Source organism: Dendrobates tinctorius, unplaced genomic scaffold, assembly GCF_039654945.1.
Source record: "Dendrobates tinctorius isolate UK_male_01 unplaced genomic scaffold, ASM3965494v1 ptg000083l, whole genome shotgun sequence".
Classification (NCBI taxonomy): Eukaryota; Metazoa; Chordata; class Amphibia; order Anura; family Dendrobatidae; genus Dendrobates; species Dendrobates tinctorius.
The window spans coordinates 4,889-20,887 of NW_027361751.1; the positions used below are offsets into that span (position 1 = coordinate 4,889).

At 46.7% G+C, this 15,999-nt stretch overlaps 1 protein-coding gene across 1 annotated transcript; it reads left to right on the plus strand.

Annotated features, from left to right (window-relative positions):
* Positions 1-436: 436 nt before the first annotated feature.
* On the plus strand, positions 437-987 carry LOC141097059 (histone H2AX-like). Its single transcript, XM_073584018.1, has one exon. The coding sequence runs from the start codon at positions 499-501 to the stop codon at positions 928-930; it is 432 nt and encodes a 143-aa protein (XP_073440119.1). The 5' UTR covers positions 437-498; the 3' UTR covers positions 931-987.
* Positions 988-15,999: the final 15,012 nt, after the last annotated feature.

Consider the following 15,999-nt stretch of genomic DNA (forward strand, 5'->3'; position numbering starts at 1 on the left):
CGTCCGCCATTAAGACTGAAACGTGAGCGGCGCCACACACCGGCCGCTCGTCCCCGCCGCGCAGCACTCGCTCCTCTCACCTCCGCCGTCACCCCAGCCTCATCCTGACCCTCTAGCCGCGGTTTTCGCCTCTCAGGTTTCTTTCACCTCTGCCGTCACGACGCTCCGCCTCCATCATGTGAGACGTCACATGACCTCCCAAAGCGTGGAGCATGTCACGTGACCTGGTTCTCGCGTTGCTTCGTCTGCGATGGCAGATGACGTCACGACAGGCGGCGCCAGCGGGAAGCTAAAACTGCAACGCCTCTGGCTGGCAATCACGTGACCGCTAAAGCTTTCATTCTGATTGGTTATTTTTAAATTAATAAGATTCATTGGCTGACTTGAAAAACAACCAATCACAGGCGCAGGTGACTGTATAAAAATGGAGGCGGCGGCGCAGAGCGATTATAGTCGAGGCAATTTTCTTTGGAGAAGGACTTCTACTTGACGAGCAACATGTCGGGACGTGGCAAGCAAGGTGGCGGCAAAGCTCGGGCGAAGGCTAAAACTCGCTCTTCTCGTGCCGGGCTTCAGTTTCCTGTGGGACGTGTTCACAGACTCCTCCGCAAGGGCAACTATGCCGAGCGGGTTGGCGCCGGCGCTCCCGTTTATCTGGCGGCCGTGTTGGAATATCTCACTGCCGAGATCCTGGAACTAGCGGGAAATGCGGCCCGAGACAACAAGAAGACCCGCATTATTCCGCGCCATTTGCAGCTGGCCGTGCGCAACGACGAGGAGCTGAATAGGCTGCTGGGCGGCGTGACCATCGCCCAGGGAGGCGTCCTGCCCAACATCCAGGCCGTGCTGCTGCCCAAGAAGACGGGAAGCTCCGCGCCCACCTCAGGAAAGGGCGGGAAGAAGAGCACGCAGCAATCCCAGGAGTACTAAGCCCGGAGACGGACGTGGAGAGCGATCTATAACCCAAAGGCCCTTCTAAGGGCCACCCACATGTGTGAGAGAGCTGGGAGCCGTGATGGCGGCCTGTGCCGCGTGTGCCTTCAGAGAGCGGCTCTACAGTGGCGGACCCCTGCCCGGTGTATAGAGGCTGCTCCCCCTCTGGGTACAGCCCTTAAACCGGGCTCCTCTGCATCAGTAGGAGCGGTTCATTGTGTGAGCATTACTAGCTTTTATGAGGCGCGGTCACGTCTGCCCCTTGTGTACCAGGTTAACACATGGAGACTTTAAAAAAAATGGCGTTTTATGCAGCGGCCAGATGTTACAGCGTAATGGATGGGACTTCCAGAAATCCCGCGTTCACCATTTGTGTATGATCCGGGTGTAGCAGCGCTCTGGACTGCATATATCGTCACTATGCTGTAACATCTGGCCGTGTGATTGATGCTGCATGAATACACAGTAAAAAATGCAGCAATTCCTGGTCGTGGGCAGCGAGCTTGTGGATCAATAGGAGACAGCACTGGACGCAGAGAACATGTGCTACGTCCAAAGCGGTGCTAGTTCGATTGTGGTGGGCACGTACATTAAGGGTATGCGTCCACGTTCAGGAAGCTGCAGCACATGCCTGCTCCGTGCAGAGCGATGCTGGCTTTGTATGTGTGGTGATTCCGCATGTGTTCATTGAACCAGGTGGAATCACTGCATGCTATACAGTAGACTCGATAAAAGCATGTTGCAGTCTAGAAAGACGCACCGCACGTCCGGTTACACAGGTCTGCCACCTGTGTCTTAGTACGCATAGTGGAGATGGGATTTCATAAAATCCCCTCCACTATGCTGTAACTTCTGGATGCTGCGAATTGGACGCAACGTCCAATCCACAGCAAGTACTGAACATGGAAACGTACCCTTACGCCTCAGACTGCCATTTGTTAACAATAGTGTCATGTACAGAGGAAGAAAGATCTATACATGTGGAGTTATACATCCCTGCAGTAGTTTTACATTATATGTATATTAGACCCATATTGCATTGATACATATAAAAAAATTCCAGGGATATGTAACTATTAGTAGTGAGAATATATAAGTATATACACATATATTATAAAAAATACCTATGATCTATGTGCACACCCCTGTAATAGTGAGCAAAAAACTATTTGTAAAATATAGGGGGTCTTAGACATAGCGATATCGCTAAAACGTCACTGATTTTGTGACGTTATAGCGATATCGCTATGTGTGATACTTACCTCCGACCGGCTCCCCCGCTGTCCGTCACTGATCGCGTGAGATCGAGCGGCTCCACTTCTCGTCAGGCGCTGCCTGCTGAGACGAGCGACGCGTGGAGGCGGGCGGGAGGACGCCAGGATCGCTGTGTGTGAAAGGTGAGTATCGTGCGCTGCGTCGCTGCTGCATCGCTGTGAGGTCTTTCTGTGTGAAAGCTCACTAGCGATCATTTAGCAATGCACCAGCGATCCTGACCGGGTCGGATCGCTGTTGCATCGCTAAATGTAAAAGGAACTTATCTCTCCCTGTAGGAGTGTGATATCTGCACACAGTCCTTTAGTGAGATGCCCCACTGTAGTAGTGATATCGCTACACATGAGCAGTAAACCATAAAAGATAGGTACGCAGGACGCATGCAGAAGTACATAAGTAGGTGGAGCTTAAGGGAGGAAGTACGCAGCCCTACACACTCAACCCAAATGCAAGTGTGAACTTAGCCTTATCTAGCCTTAGTCACTTTGACTGCAGAATAAGGAATCTTCACATTGCGCTTTGACTCTCCAGCCACATTCCAAGCAGACTTTCTTGCCACTTTACACTCGCTCAATACACTTGCATTGAGCGAGTGTGCACCCATCTAGTCAGCACGTGACAGTGTATGCAAATCATATACCTGCAATCACATGCTCATCACTCATGGTCTTGGAAAATCCCCATGGCCTGGAGGGCATAATACCAGACAACCCCTTTAATGTTACTATGTCAGAGGTCTCAAATACGTGGGCCGCGTGCGGCCCCTGAGGCAGGCATCTGCGGCCCGCGGTGCACCACGTCTCACTCCCTGAGGCAGGTGGAGGAGCGTGTGATGGCTGTTCTGTGTGCACAGGACCTGGGATGAGGTCACAGGAGGGGAGGAGTCAGGGGTCACATGATCAGAGGCCTCAGTGTATGGTTATGCAGGACACTGCTGTCTGTCATGGTGCTGGATGAAGGTAAGTTTGTGTGAGGTCAGGAGGGGTTTACAGGGTGGATGTAGCGCAGCCGTGTGTGTACGAGGTGAACTAAGTCTGAAAGGAATGCGGCCCACCAGCTCAAATTTTTATTTTTTTGTGCGGCCCATTTACTCTGCCGAGTTTGAGACCCCTGATCTATGTCAAAACATTACTGTGCACATGTTCCCTCTTTTGTCACTTCTTTAAACCATTTCAGGGTTTGGAAATCTTGAATCAGTAAGGTGTCATGTTCAATCTTCTGGTGTCATTGTTTGGAAGCCATCTGCTTGAAACCATGGACCAAAGATGCAGCAAAAACAACTGGAAAGACTCTTAAGGGAACTGACAGTCTGCGTTGTCCCGAAACATCCGTGAACTGGAAAACTTGGCAGTGCTGTTGACATCTTAGGCCTGTTTCACACTTCTGTTTTTGACAATCAGTCAAAATCCGCTGGTTTTTGAAAAAAATGGATCCGCCATTTTTTTTTGGCGGATCCGTTTTTTTCCCCATTGAGTGGCTTTACCGGCGGATCTTGACGGATGGCCATCCGTTGGATCGTTTTTTTTGTGGCATCCGTTCACAGCAGTTACCAACGGATCCGCTTTCCGCCATTTTGGCGGATTTTAACTGACCCAAAAAAACAGAAGTCTGAAACAGGCCTTAGGCAAACATGGCCTACAAGAAAAGACTGCTGTGTTCTAAGAGAAAATAAATGCATTTTGTTTGGGCAGAATGAGTTTAGTACATTTGTCAAATTCTCTTGTGGTTAAAAGAAGCCAATCTGAATCTCACTGTCTCATCTAGGTTAATTTCTGCAGTGTTTAAAAAACAGTAGGCATAAGAGTATTTCTGTAAATATCTACTTTTCTTGAACTTTAATTGTTTTTTCTGTACACAAATACTAGCTGAAAAACTGCAGCATACACAGACCATAGGAACTTTGTGATTAGCAATTAATTTGGAGGACTCTAGACCAGCAGCGAGGCTAGTATTCTGTGGCTGCTGGACTGGAGTCCTGAGAAGCACCTGATAACTGCTGGAAACCTGGGCTCCTCTCCTGACTAGTCAAAAGAAGAGCCTTGGATGCCAGCAGGTAGGAGGTGGTTGGCAGGGCTCCATCCACTTGCTAGACTTGGGTCCAAATTGCACAACTCCACTGACAACATAGTTTAACACTTTGGCTTCAGGAAATAAATTACACTTATGTCATGAAACAGCATCAGCACATATAGAATCCTTGTATGTGTTTCTGTATATATTGCTACCCTTCGTAAAGGTTAATGTAAAATGTCCTCAAAATCCTCAACAGCATGAAAAATAGTCTTATTAGACACAATAGTACAGCTAAAACGATATGAAAATAACTCGTATCATAGATACAGGGTAGTGGGAATGTGTGTATGGACACCACTTACAATCCATAAGTTCAATGCTTAACGTGTCAAAAGTGCAAAGTCAATTACCTGAGAAAACAAATGGGTTGGGAAAACCAACCATTATGGAGAATTATATATATAAATATATATATCTCAGAGGTTATAACTAGTCATGAGCGAGCGTTCTCAGGTGTTATCCGTGTATCTTGGGCGTGCACGGATACTATATTCATTGAGCCACAGATTCGTGCACGCCCAAGATACGCTGATAACGTGTTATCCGAGCATGTTTGTATGTAACCTAAACCAGAACATTAAGGGTGTGTGCACACGCTGCGGATTCTGCTGCGGCTCCGCAGCGGTTTTGGCCCTGCAGATCCACAGCAGTTTCTGCTGCGGTGTACAGTACCATAATATCCTATGGGAAATGGAAACCGCAGTGCAGATGCTGCGGATTTTTCCGCGGTTTCTAATCCGCAGAAAGAATTGACATGTCAATTCTTTCTGCGGATTCCGCTGCGGTTTACCATCTCCTCCATTGTAGAGGTGATAAACCGCAGGTCTTTTCACCTGCGGATCAATCCGCAGCAGAATCTGCAGCGTGTGCACACACCCTTACCTGTGGCTGTTTGAACACCTCTGTGTTTCGTAAGATAAACTACTTAACCCCTTAACGACCAAGCCATTTTGTAGGTTAAAGACCAGGCCTTAATTTTGAAATCGGACCACTGTCAATTTATGTGGTTATAACTCTGGAACGCTTCAACGGATCCCGCTGATTCTGAGATAGTTTTTTCGTGACATATTGTACTTCATGTTAGTGGTAAAATTTCTTCGATATGACTTGCGTTTATGAAAAAAATGGAAATATGGTGAAAATGTTAAAAATTTTGCAATTTTCAAACTTTTAATTTATATGCCCTTAAATCAGAGAGATATGTCACGAAAAATAGTTAATAAATAACATTTCCCACATGTCTACTTTACATCAGCACAATTTTGGAACCAAAATTTTTTTTTCTTAGGAAGTTATAAGGGTTAGAAGTTGACCAGCGATTTCTCATTTTTCCAACAAAATTTACAAAAGAGAAAACGTATAAACAATTTTATTGAATTATGTTAAAATTACACCAATAAACAGAGTGTAGAGGAAGAAGCTGTGAAACGCGCGTTGAGGCGGCAGGCCAGGGGAATCCTTGTTTACACGGCCAGATGTAAATACAGTGCACAGCTTTAATCGCAGGCATTTTGTCTGGGTCACATTTTAAGTACTGGCAGCAGTATATAATTGTCTACATGTAGTGGGCTTATACTTAGTAGCCAGTTTGTATTGCATATCTTGCTAGCACTGGAGTTTTTTCATAAGTTTACAGGACGTACTTTGGTTAGGTTATATTTAGCCTGACTTGCACTATAAGCACTTTGTACTTTGTTGGGTTATGCAGTGAGCCTATTTAAGTGTAGTTAAAAGGTCTGCATTATATATATGTCAGCACTGTAACACAATGCATTTTTGTTAGGACACTTGCAGGCCGATAGTATATGTCTTCAGCCATTTAAAATTGTATTTCCCTCTGTGCCATTTATTTTGGATTAACCCCATGTTACATGCCTGCTTAGTGGGGAACTCTGTTTATTGGTGTAATTTTAACATAATTCAATAAAATTGTTTATACTTTTTCTCTTAAAAACGTGTTTTTTTTCTGCTATAATTAGCTAGGAGAAGTGTGTGTTGTTACATTGTTTCTAGAGTTTGAGGTGATATTGATGTATCCATAATTTATGGGAATATTTGTGATAAAATTTACAGAACCATTTTTTTTTAAGGGACCACCTCACATTTGAAGTGAGTTAGGGGGGTCAATATAACAGAAAATACCCAAAAGTGACACCATTCTAAAAACTGCACCCCTCAAGGTGTTCAAGAAGTTTATTAACCGTTTAGGTACTTCAAAAGAATTGAAGCAATGTGGAAGGAAAAAAATGAACATTTAACTTTTTTCTCAAAAATTTTTATTTGGACACAATTTTTTTTTATTTTGTCAAGGGTTTCAGGAGAAAATGAACCACAATATTTGTTGTGCAATTTCTCCTGAGTACACCGATACCCCATGTGTGGAGGAAGACCAATCTTTAGGCGCACGGCAGAGCTCAGAAGGGAAGGAGCATCATTTGAGATTTTGAATGTCAAACTGGCTGGAATCGAGAGCGGATGCCATGTCGCGTTTGGAGAGCCCCTGATGTACCTAAACAGTGGAAACCCCCCCCCCAGAAGTGACCCCATTTTGCAAACTAGACCCCCCAAAGAACTTATCTAAATGTGTGCTGAGCACTTCGAACCCCCAAGTGCTTCACAGAAGGTTATAACGTAGAGCCGTAAAAATTAAAAAATCATATTTTTTCCATAAAAATGATCTTTTCACCCCCAATTTTTATTTTCCTAAGAGTAACAGGACCCCAAAAGTTATTGTGCAATTTGTCCTGAGTACGCTGATACCCCATATGTGGGGGTAAATTACTATTTGGGTGCATGGCAGAGCTCGGAAGGGAACGAGTGCCATTTGACTTTTTTTGGCTGGAATTGAGATTGGACGCCATGTCGCATTTGGAGAGCCCCTGATGTGCCTAAACAGTGGAAACCCTCCACAAGTGACCCCATTTTGGAAACTAGACCCCCAAGGAGCTTATCTAGATGTGTGTTGAGAACTTTGAACCCCCAAGTGCTGCACAGAAGTTTATAACGTAGAGCCATGAAAATAAAATCTTTTTTTCCACAAAAATGATCTTTTTGCCCACACATTTTTATTTTCACAAGGGTAACAGGAGAAATAGGACCCCAAAAGTTGTGATGCAATTTGTCCTGAGTACGCCGATACCCCATATGTGGAGTGGATCTACTGTTTGGGCACATGGCAGAGCTCAGAAGGGCAGGAGCGCAGTTTTGGAATGCAGACTTTGATGGAATGTTCTACAGGCATCATGTTGCGTTTGCAGAGCCCCTAATGTGCCAAAACAGTAGAGAACCCCCACAAGTGACCCCATTTTGGAAACTAGATCCCCCCCAAGTGCTTCACAGAAGTTTATAATGCAGAGCAGTGAAAATTAAAAAATCATGTTTTTTTCCACAAAAATGATCTTCAATGAGCTATAATTTTTCCATATTTCGGCCGAGAGTCGTGTGGGCTTGATTTTTGCAGGAAGAGCTGACGTTTTTATTGGTACCATTTTTGGGCACATAACGTTTTTTGATCGCTTTCTATTCTGATTTTTCTGTTCATTTTTTGAATGAACAAAAACCGGCAATTTAGGAATGCTTTTTTTCCCCCCCTCCGTTCCGCATGTGGTAAAATTAGTATGGCAGCTTTATTCTTCGGGTCACTACGATTACAGCGATACCTCATTTATATCTTTTTTTTACGTTTTGGTGTTTTTTTACACAAAAACTTTTATAGAAAAAATATTTTTGCATCACGTTATTCTGCGAGCTATAACTTTTTTACTTTTTCGCTGATGATGCTGTGTGGCGGCTCGTTTTTTGCGTGACAAGATGACGTTTTCAGCGGTACCATGTTTATTTATATTCGTGTTTTTGATCGCGTGTTATTGCACTTTTTCCAAGCGGTATGATGATACTGCTTGGAAAAAGTATAATTCGCTACTTTTTTGTGCTTTGGTTTTTTTATGGCGTTCACTGAAGGGGTTAACTAGGGTGACACTTTTATAGATGGGATTTTTACGGACGTGGCGATACCAAACGTGTTTTTTTTGTTTTTTTTTTTTACATAAAATTGTTAAGGGATTTTTTATATTATTTTTTACTAATTTTTTTTACATATTTTTTTTAAAAATGTTTTTTTTTTTTACCTTGTCTCTTTATGGGACTTTCACTTTAGGTATAATACATTACAGTGCTCCAGCATTGTAATGCATTATACTTATGCTGAAAGCTGCTGACGCACATGATCTCACCAGCTCTCCGTAGGTAAATGACCCGGAGGTTGTTATGACACCTCCGGGTCATCATGGCACAGGTCGTGCCCTGCGATTACATCGCAGGGACGCCGACCTGAGGCAGATGGAGCCCCCTACCCTCTGCCTCCCCCTCTGAACACTGTGATCACGCTCGATCGCAGCAGTGAGGGGGTTAACAGCCAGGGGCGGCAGGGGGCACCGCTCCTAGCTGTCAGTGCAGAAGCTCAGCCACTGCAGCGCTGAGCTCCCACTGATCAGGCAAGGAGAGGCTCAAATTTCAGCTTCTGCTCATCACTGCTGTTTGGTCTTTCAGATCGACCGACCAATCACAGCACTGTGGGTGCAGGGACCGACCCCCTTCCTGTGCTTCTCAACTGTCATAGACAGTTGTTGGCACTGAACTGAAACTGCGTGTTTACACGCAGTGACAGTTCAAAGGCAGGATGTGCAGAGTCCGTCATGGTGCGGGAAGTTACCTCCTGCCATGACGGACTCTGCACGTCCATAGACATTAAGGGGTTAAAGGGAACCCATCACCAGAAATATAACGCTGTTAACCTGCAGATTATACACATATCTGCAGTTGTTTCGTCTGTTCCTGTCTTCTATATCCGCAACTTTAATTGGCCGGGGTCACACTGGCGAGGAATACGGACGAGTAAGAGGCGTTAAAAGCACGCATTACACACGGACCAATTATTCTCTATGGGGCAGCTCCCAACAGCCGTATATTTCTCGGGCGTATTCTACGGTCCGTGCCAATCACAGCATGCTGCGATTGTCAGCGTACTACGCCCATAGTACGCCAATGCAAGTCTATGGGTGCGCAAAAATACGGATTACACACGGACCACACGAGAAATACGCACCCGGTGTCTTTTAGAAAACCGGCAATTCAGTGCACGATACAGTAAACTCACACTGACAGGTTTAATAAAGAAAGAAAGAATAGATAGACACATTATATATATAGATATATATATATATATCTATATACAGTGGGGCAAAAAAGTATTTAGTCAGTCAGCAATAGTGCAAGTTCCACCACTTAAAAAGATGAGGCGTCTGTAATTTACATCATAGGTAGACCTCAACTATGGGAGACAAACTGAGAAAAAAAAATCCAGAAAATCACATTGTTTTTTTTTCATTTTATTTGCATATTATGGTGGAAAATAAGTATTTGGTCAGAAACAAGCAATCAAGATTTCTGGCTCTCACAGACCTGTAACTTCTTCTTTAAGAGTCTCCTCTTTCCTCCACTCATTACCTGTAGTAATGGCACCTGTTTAAACTTGTTATCAGTATAAAAAGACACCTGTGCACACCCTCAAACAGTCTGACTCCAAACTCCACTATGGTAAAGACCAAAGAGCTGTCAAAGGACACCAGAAACAAAATTGTAGCCCTGCACCAGGCTGGGAAGACTGAATCTGCAATAGCCAACCAGCTTGGAGTGAAGAAATCAACTGTGGGAGCAATAATTAGAAAATGGAAGACATACAAGACCACTGATAATCTCCCTCGATCTGGTGCTCCACGCAAAATCCCACCCCGTGGGGTCAGAATGATCACAAGAACGGTGAGCAAAAATCCCAGAACCACGCGGGGGGACCTAGTGAATGAACTGCAGAGAGCTGGGACCAATGTAACAAGGCCTACCATAAGTAACACACTACGCCACCATGGACTCAGATCCTGCAGTGCCAGACGTGTCCCACTGCTTAAGCCTGTACATGTCCGGGCCCGTCTGAAGTTTGCTAGAGAGCATTTGGATGATCCAGAGGAGTTTTGGGAGAATGTCCTATGGTCTGATGAAACCAAACTGGAACTGTTTGGTAGAAACACAACTTGTCGTGTTTGGAGGAAAAAGAATACTGAGTTGCATCCATCAAACACCATACCTACTGTAAAGCATGGTGGTGGAAACATCATGCTTTGGGGCTGTTTCTCTGCAAAGGGGCCAGGACGACTGATCCGGGTACATGAAAGAATGAATGGGGCCATGTATCGTGAGATTTTGAGTGCAAACCTCCTTCCATCAGCAAGGGCATTGAATATGAAACGTGGCTGGGTCTTTCAACATGACAATGATCCAAAGCACACCGCCAGGGCAACGAAGGAGTGGCTTCGTAAGAAGCATTTCAAGGTCCTGGAGTGGCCTAGCCAGTCTCCAGATCTCAACCCTATAGAAAACCTTTGGAGGGAGTTGAAAGTCCGTGTTGCCAAGCGAAAAGCCAAAAACATCACTGCTCTAGAGGAGATCTGCATGGAGGAATGGGCCAACATACCAACAACAGTGTGTGGCAACCTTGTGAAGACTTACAGAAAACGTTTGACCTCTGTCATTGCCAACAAAGGATATATCACAAAGTATTGAGATGAAATTTTGTTTCTGACCAAATACTTATTTTCCACCATAATATGCAAATAAAATGAAAAAAAAACAGACAATGTGATTTTCTGGATTTTTTTTATCTCAGTTTGTCTCCCATAGTTGAGGTCTACCTATGATGTAAATTACAGACGCCTCTCATCTTTTTAAGTGGTGGAACTTGCACTATTGCTGACTGACTAAATACTTTTTTGCCCCACTGTGTATATACACTCACTGGCCACTTTATTAGGTACACCATGCTAGTAAGGGGTTGGACCCCCTTTTGCCTTCAGAACTGCCTCAATTCTTCGTGGCAGAGATTCAACAAGGTGCTGGAAGCATTCCTCAGAGATTTTGGACCATATTGACATGATGGCATCACACAGTTGGCGCAGATTTGTCGGCTGCACATCCCTGATGCGAATCTCCCGTTCCACCACATCCCAAAGATGCTCTATTGGATTGAGATCTGGTGACTGAGGAGGCCATTTGAGTACAGTAAACTCATTGTCATGTTCAAGAAACCAATCTGAGATGATTCGAGCTTTATGACATGGCGCATTATCCTGCTGAAAGTAGCCATCAGATGTTGGGTACATTGTGGTCATAAAGGGATGGACATGGTCAGCAACAATACTCAGGTAGGCTGTGGCGTTGCAACGATGCTCAATTGGTACCAAGGGGCCCAAAGAGTGCCCAGAAAAAATTCCCCACACCATGACACCACCACCACCAGCCTGAACCGTTGATACAAGGCAGGATGGATCCATGCTTTCATGTTGTTTACGCCAAATTCTGACCCTACCATCCGAATGTCGCAGCAGAAATCGAGACTCATCAGACCAGGCAACGTTTTTCCAATCTTCTACTGTCCAATTTCGATGAGCTTGTGCAAATTGTAGCCTCAGTTTCCTGTTCTTAGCTGAGAGGAGTGGTACCCAGTGTGGTCTTCTGCTGCTGTAGCCCATCTGCCTCAAAGTTCGACGCACTGTGCGTTCAGAGATGCTCTTCTGCCTACCTTGGTTGTAACGGGTGGCAATTTGAGTCACTGTTGCCTTTCTATCAGCTCGAACCAGTCTGCCCATTCTCCTCTGACCTCTGGCATCAACATGGCATTTCCGGCCACAGAACTGCCGCTCACTGGATTTTTTTTCTTTTTCGGACCATTCTCTGTAAACCCTAGAGATGGTTGTGCGTGAAAATCCCAGTAGATCAGCAGTTTCTGAAATTCTCAGACCAGCCCTTCTGGCACCAACAATCATGCCACGTTCAAAGGCACTCAAATCACCTTTCTTCCCCATACTGATGCTCGGTTTGAACTGCAGGAGATTGTCTTGACCATGTCTACATGCCTAAATGCACTGAGTTGCCGCCATGTGATTGGCTGATTAGAAATTAAGTCTTAACACACAGTTGGACAGGTGTACCTAATAAAGTGGCCAGTGAGTGTATATCTATATATACACACACGTCATTGTGACATAAATATATATATATATTTATTTCACAGACTTCTTCATAGCAGAATAGCCGCTAATTAAATTGCCGGCTTCTCTCAAATCATTCCCGAACCCGACATGAAATGACACATGGTTTACATTCAGTAAAGCATTTCATTTCAAGTTTTTTTTTTTTATATGTCCTTAACTAATAATTAAATGAGGGTTTGTGTGCAAAATTTGGGAGTTGTAGTTATTTTAAGGGGTTAATTCTTTGTTAATGCGTGGGCTTCCCAAATTTTTTTTTTTTTTTTTTACTTATTTAGCGATTTTTTATAAACAATTTTCTCGTTCGCCTTATTGGGGGACACAGAGACCATGGGGTGTATGCTGCTGCCACTAGGAGGCTGACACTATGCACAAAAAAAGGTTAGCTCCTCCTCCGCAGTGTACACCCCACCAACCGGCAGGAAATTCCTCAGTTTAGCTTAGTGTCAGTAGGAGGTGGACACGGGTCTTTCATTAGACCCATATCTACCTCGATGTGTGTCGTTCCTTTTCAGGTTTCGCCGGAGGGATACAGGGTGAATAGTCACCTCTGTAGTCCCACGAAGAGGCTGCGAGTACGGTGCATAAGGCCGCCCCGTATCCTTGCAGCTCTCTGCACCAGGACCAGCAGCCTTCCGGGCGGACGCCAACATGCATATGTGTCGGCCTTTCTGAGAGTCCTGGTCGTCCGTCTCCCACCCACTCGCCTGCCAGAGCCTGTCGATCGGATGAGACGCAGACAAGCTTCACAGAAGGTACCTGAAAGAGTTCGGACCCGGGACAGGGTATTAGATCCCCACTCGGGACTTGGTCAGGAGAGATGGTAGCACTGTGGGTCTCCGTGGCCGTCCCGCGCCTCCAGGCACCCTTTTTTATGCGGTCAGCCGCTGTCCCTATCCCGGACAGGGGTCTTTTCCCCGGCAGCGCTCATGTTGCGGTTCCTCCGCGCCGCCCCTGTGCTGACAGACGGCCGCCGCGATTAATTTAGGCCCTGGCTTCAGTTCGGGCCTACTCCTGTATCGCGGCCACGCCCCCCGCCCCTTTCTACTAAGCGGGCTTCTCTCCCGCCCGTTCCAGGCCCTCCCACCGCTCTTCTCAGCCTGTTCCTGGCCAGGGGCGGTGCCGTTTTCAGCAGACGGTTAGCCCCGCCCTCCTTCCCCTGGGAGCGCGTTTTTCCCTGATTCCTCTCAGGCTGTCGCCATCTTGCAGCCGCACAGCCGGACGCCCCTGGCAGCCGGATATCGCTCCCTGGGCCTGTCAGCCGGATATCGCTCTGACCTGCAGCTGCAGAGAGGTGGATACCTTAGTCTCTGGGGTCACCGGACCGTGAGTAGCTCTGCATCCGCAGGCTGACACCCTTCTCTGCACCCTGTCCCCCAACCTTCCGGCACTACCTCAGGTTTCACTATGTCTAACTCCAAATCTGACCGTAACCGCCCTGCGGCTCCCTCCTGCACTCTCGTCAAGTTCTTTGCATGCTCTTCTTGCAATCGCAAACGTCCATCAGGTCAGTCCACTTCCCTCTACCTGGATTGTAGCAATCCTATTCAACCTGATGCCGCCCAGGAGCCATCTAGGGCCCCAGGCGAGAGTGAACCCCCCATGCCTGGCTGGGCCTCATCTCTATCACAGTCAGTGGAAGACCTCACCAGGGTGTCTCAGTCCCTAGTAGCCGTCCTGGATAAATTGCCCCTGGACACCTCTACAGGGTCCAGCAGGCCTCAAGAGGTTCCATCTGAGTCGGCCAGCGTTAGTCGCAAAAGACCCAGGCAGGATCCCCAGCCTGAATCCTCTCCTCGCCCCATGTCACCACATAGTCCTTCTCGGCAGCCTCCCTCCCGGGCCTCCTCTCCCGAGTCAGGTGAAGCGCTCTCGGACAGGTCAGCTGAGGGGATCTTAGAGCTGGATTCGGACCAGGATGCGAACATGAGGGTTACTGTGCAGAACCTCATTGCAGCGATCCATCAGACCTTTGACATTGCTGACCCCCCTGCGAAATCCTCAGATCAGGAGGTTTCGTTCAGACGGGAGGAAACACCCTCCAGGGTATTCCCTTTACATTCCGAGTTTGGAAAGATTTTTACCAGGGATAGAGGGGATCCGACCAGACGCTTTCAATGAGGGAAGCGTCTCGGCGTTCTGTATCCGTTTGCTAAAGAGCTCACGGACAACTGGTCTGCCTCTCCCTCGGTCGATCCGCCCGTGTCCAGGCTTTCTAATAACACGGTTCTCCCGCTTTCAGGCGTGGCGTCTCTAGGCTGTGTTCACACACAGCTTTTTTTAGCGGTTTTTACCGCGGTTTTCACTATAAAACCGCTAAAAATAAGGTGCACAGTCATTTCTATGCATTTTGCACATTTTGTGCACATTGATGCGTTTTTTACCGCGAAAAAACCGCATCGCGGTAAAAACCGCAGCATGCACATTAATTTTGCGGTTTTTTCCGCGGTTTAGGTTTCTCCCATGCTTTTAGAAACCGCTGCGGTAAAAAACGCATCAAAAACGCGCAAAAAACGCACAAAAACCGCCGCGGAAAAATAGGTGCGGTTTCTGGGAAGGGATTCAGGTTTTTGTGCAGAAATTTTCTGCAACGTGTGCACTTAGCCTTAAGGATTCTAATGATAAGATCATAGAATCCCTAGCAAAGTCTGCCTTCGAAGCGGCTTCGACGGCGGTATGCCCAATTTTTGCTTCATCTTGGGCAACAAAAGCCATAGCCACTTGGGCAGAGGATCTTCGTCAGGGCATCCTAGAGAAAGCACAACCAGATCGATTGGCCGATCTTGCCAATCAGATTTCCCATGCGGGGGATTATCTGCTTTCTGCTTCTTTGGATGCCGCATCCTGCGCAGTTCAGGCGTCAAGTAACGTTGTGGCAATCCGACGTACAATTTGGCTCAAGGCCTGGCAGGCGGACCTGTCTTCTAAAAAGTCTCTTACTAATCTGCCTTTTCAGGGAGGGCGCCTCTTTGGATCCCAATTGGACCAAAATTATTAAGGACGCCACCGGTGGCACGAGTTCTCTCCTGCCTCAGTCCAAGCCTCACAGACCCCCACTGAGGCGTCAGTTTCGACCCTTTCGGGCTTACCGCCGTTTCAATACGGCGGAGATCTCCTCCAACCAACAAAGACCGCAGGCACGCCAAGATAGGAAGAAGGTTTCCTTCAGACCCACTCCCTCCTGGCGCTCCCACTCTTCGCAGGGCAGACCATCCAGATCCGGATCTGGACGGCCCACATCAGCATGACTATACTCGGACTCCCCAGGGTCCCTTCCAATTGGGAGGTCGACTCCTGTTCTTCAAGGACGTCTGGCTGGCCTCAGTAGAGGACGCTTGGGTCAGGATACAAGACAGAGTTCGTCTCTCTTCCACGGGATCGTTTCTTCGAATCCCGTCCTCCAACAGATCCAGCTTTGATCCCGGGGTTCTTTACGGCCATCGACACTCTCCTCAGTTCCGGGGTGATTGTGCCCGTTCCAGAATCGGAACAGTTTACAGGGTTTTATTCAAACCTGTTTGTTGTGCCGAAAAAAGACGGGGCGGTCCGACCCATCTTGGATCTCAAGCTGCTCAACAAGAGAGTCCTTCTTCGCCACTTCCGGATGGAGTCGGTTCGTTCG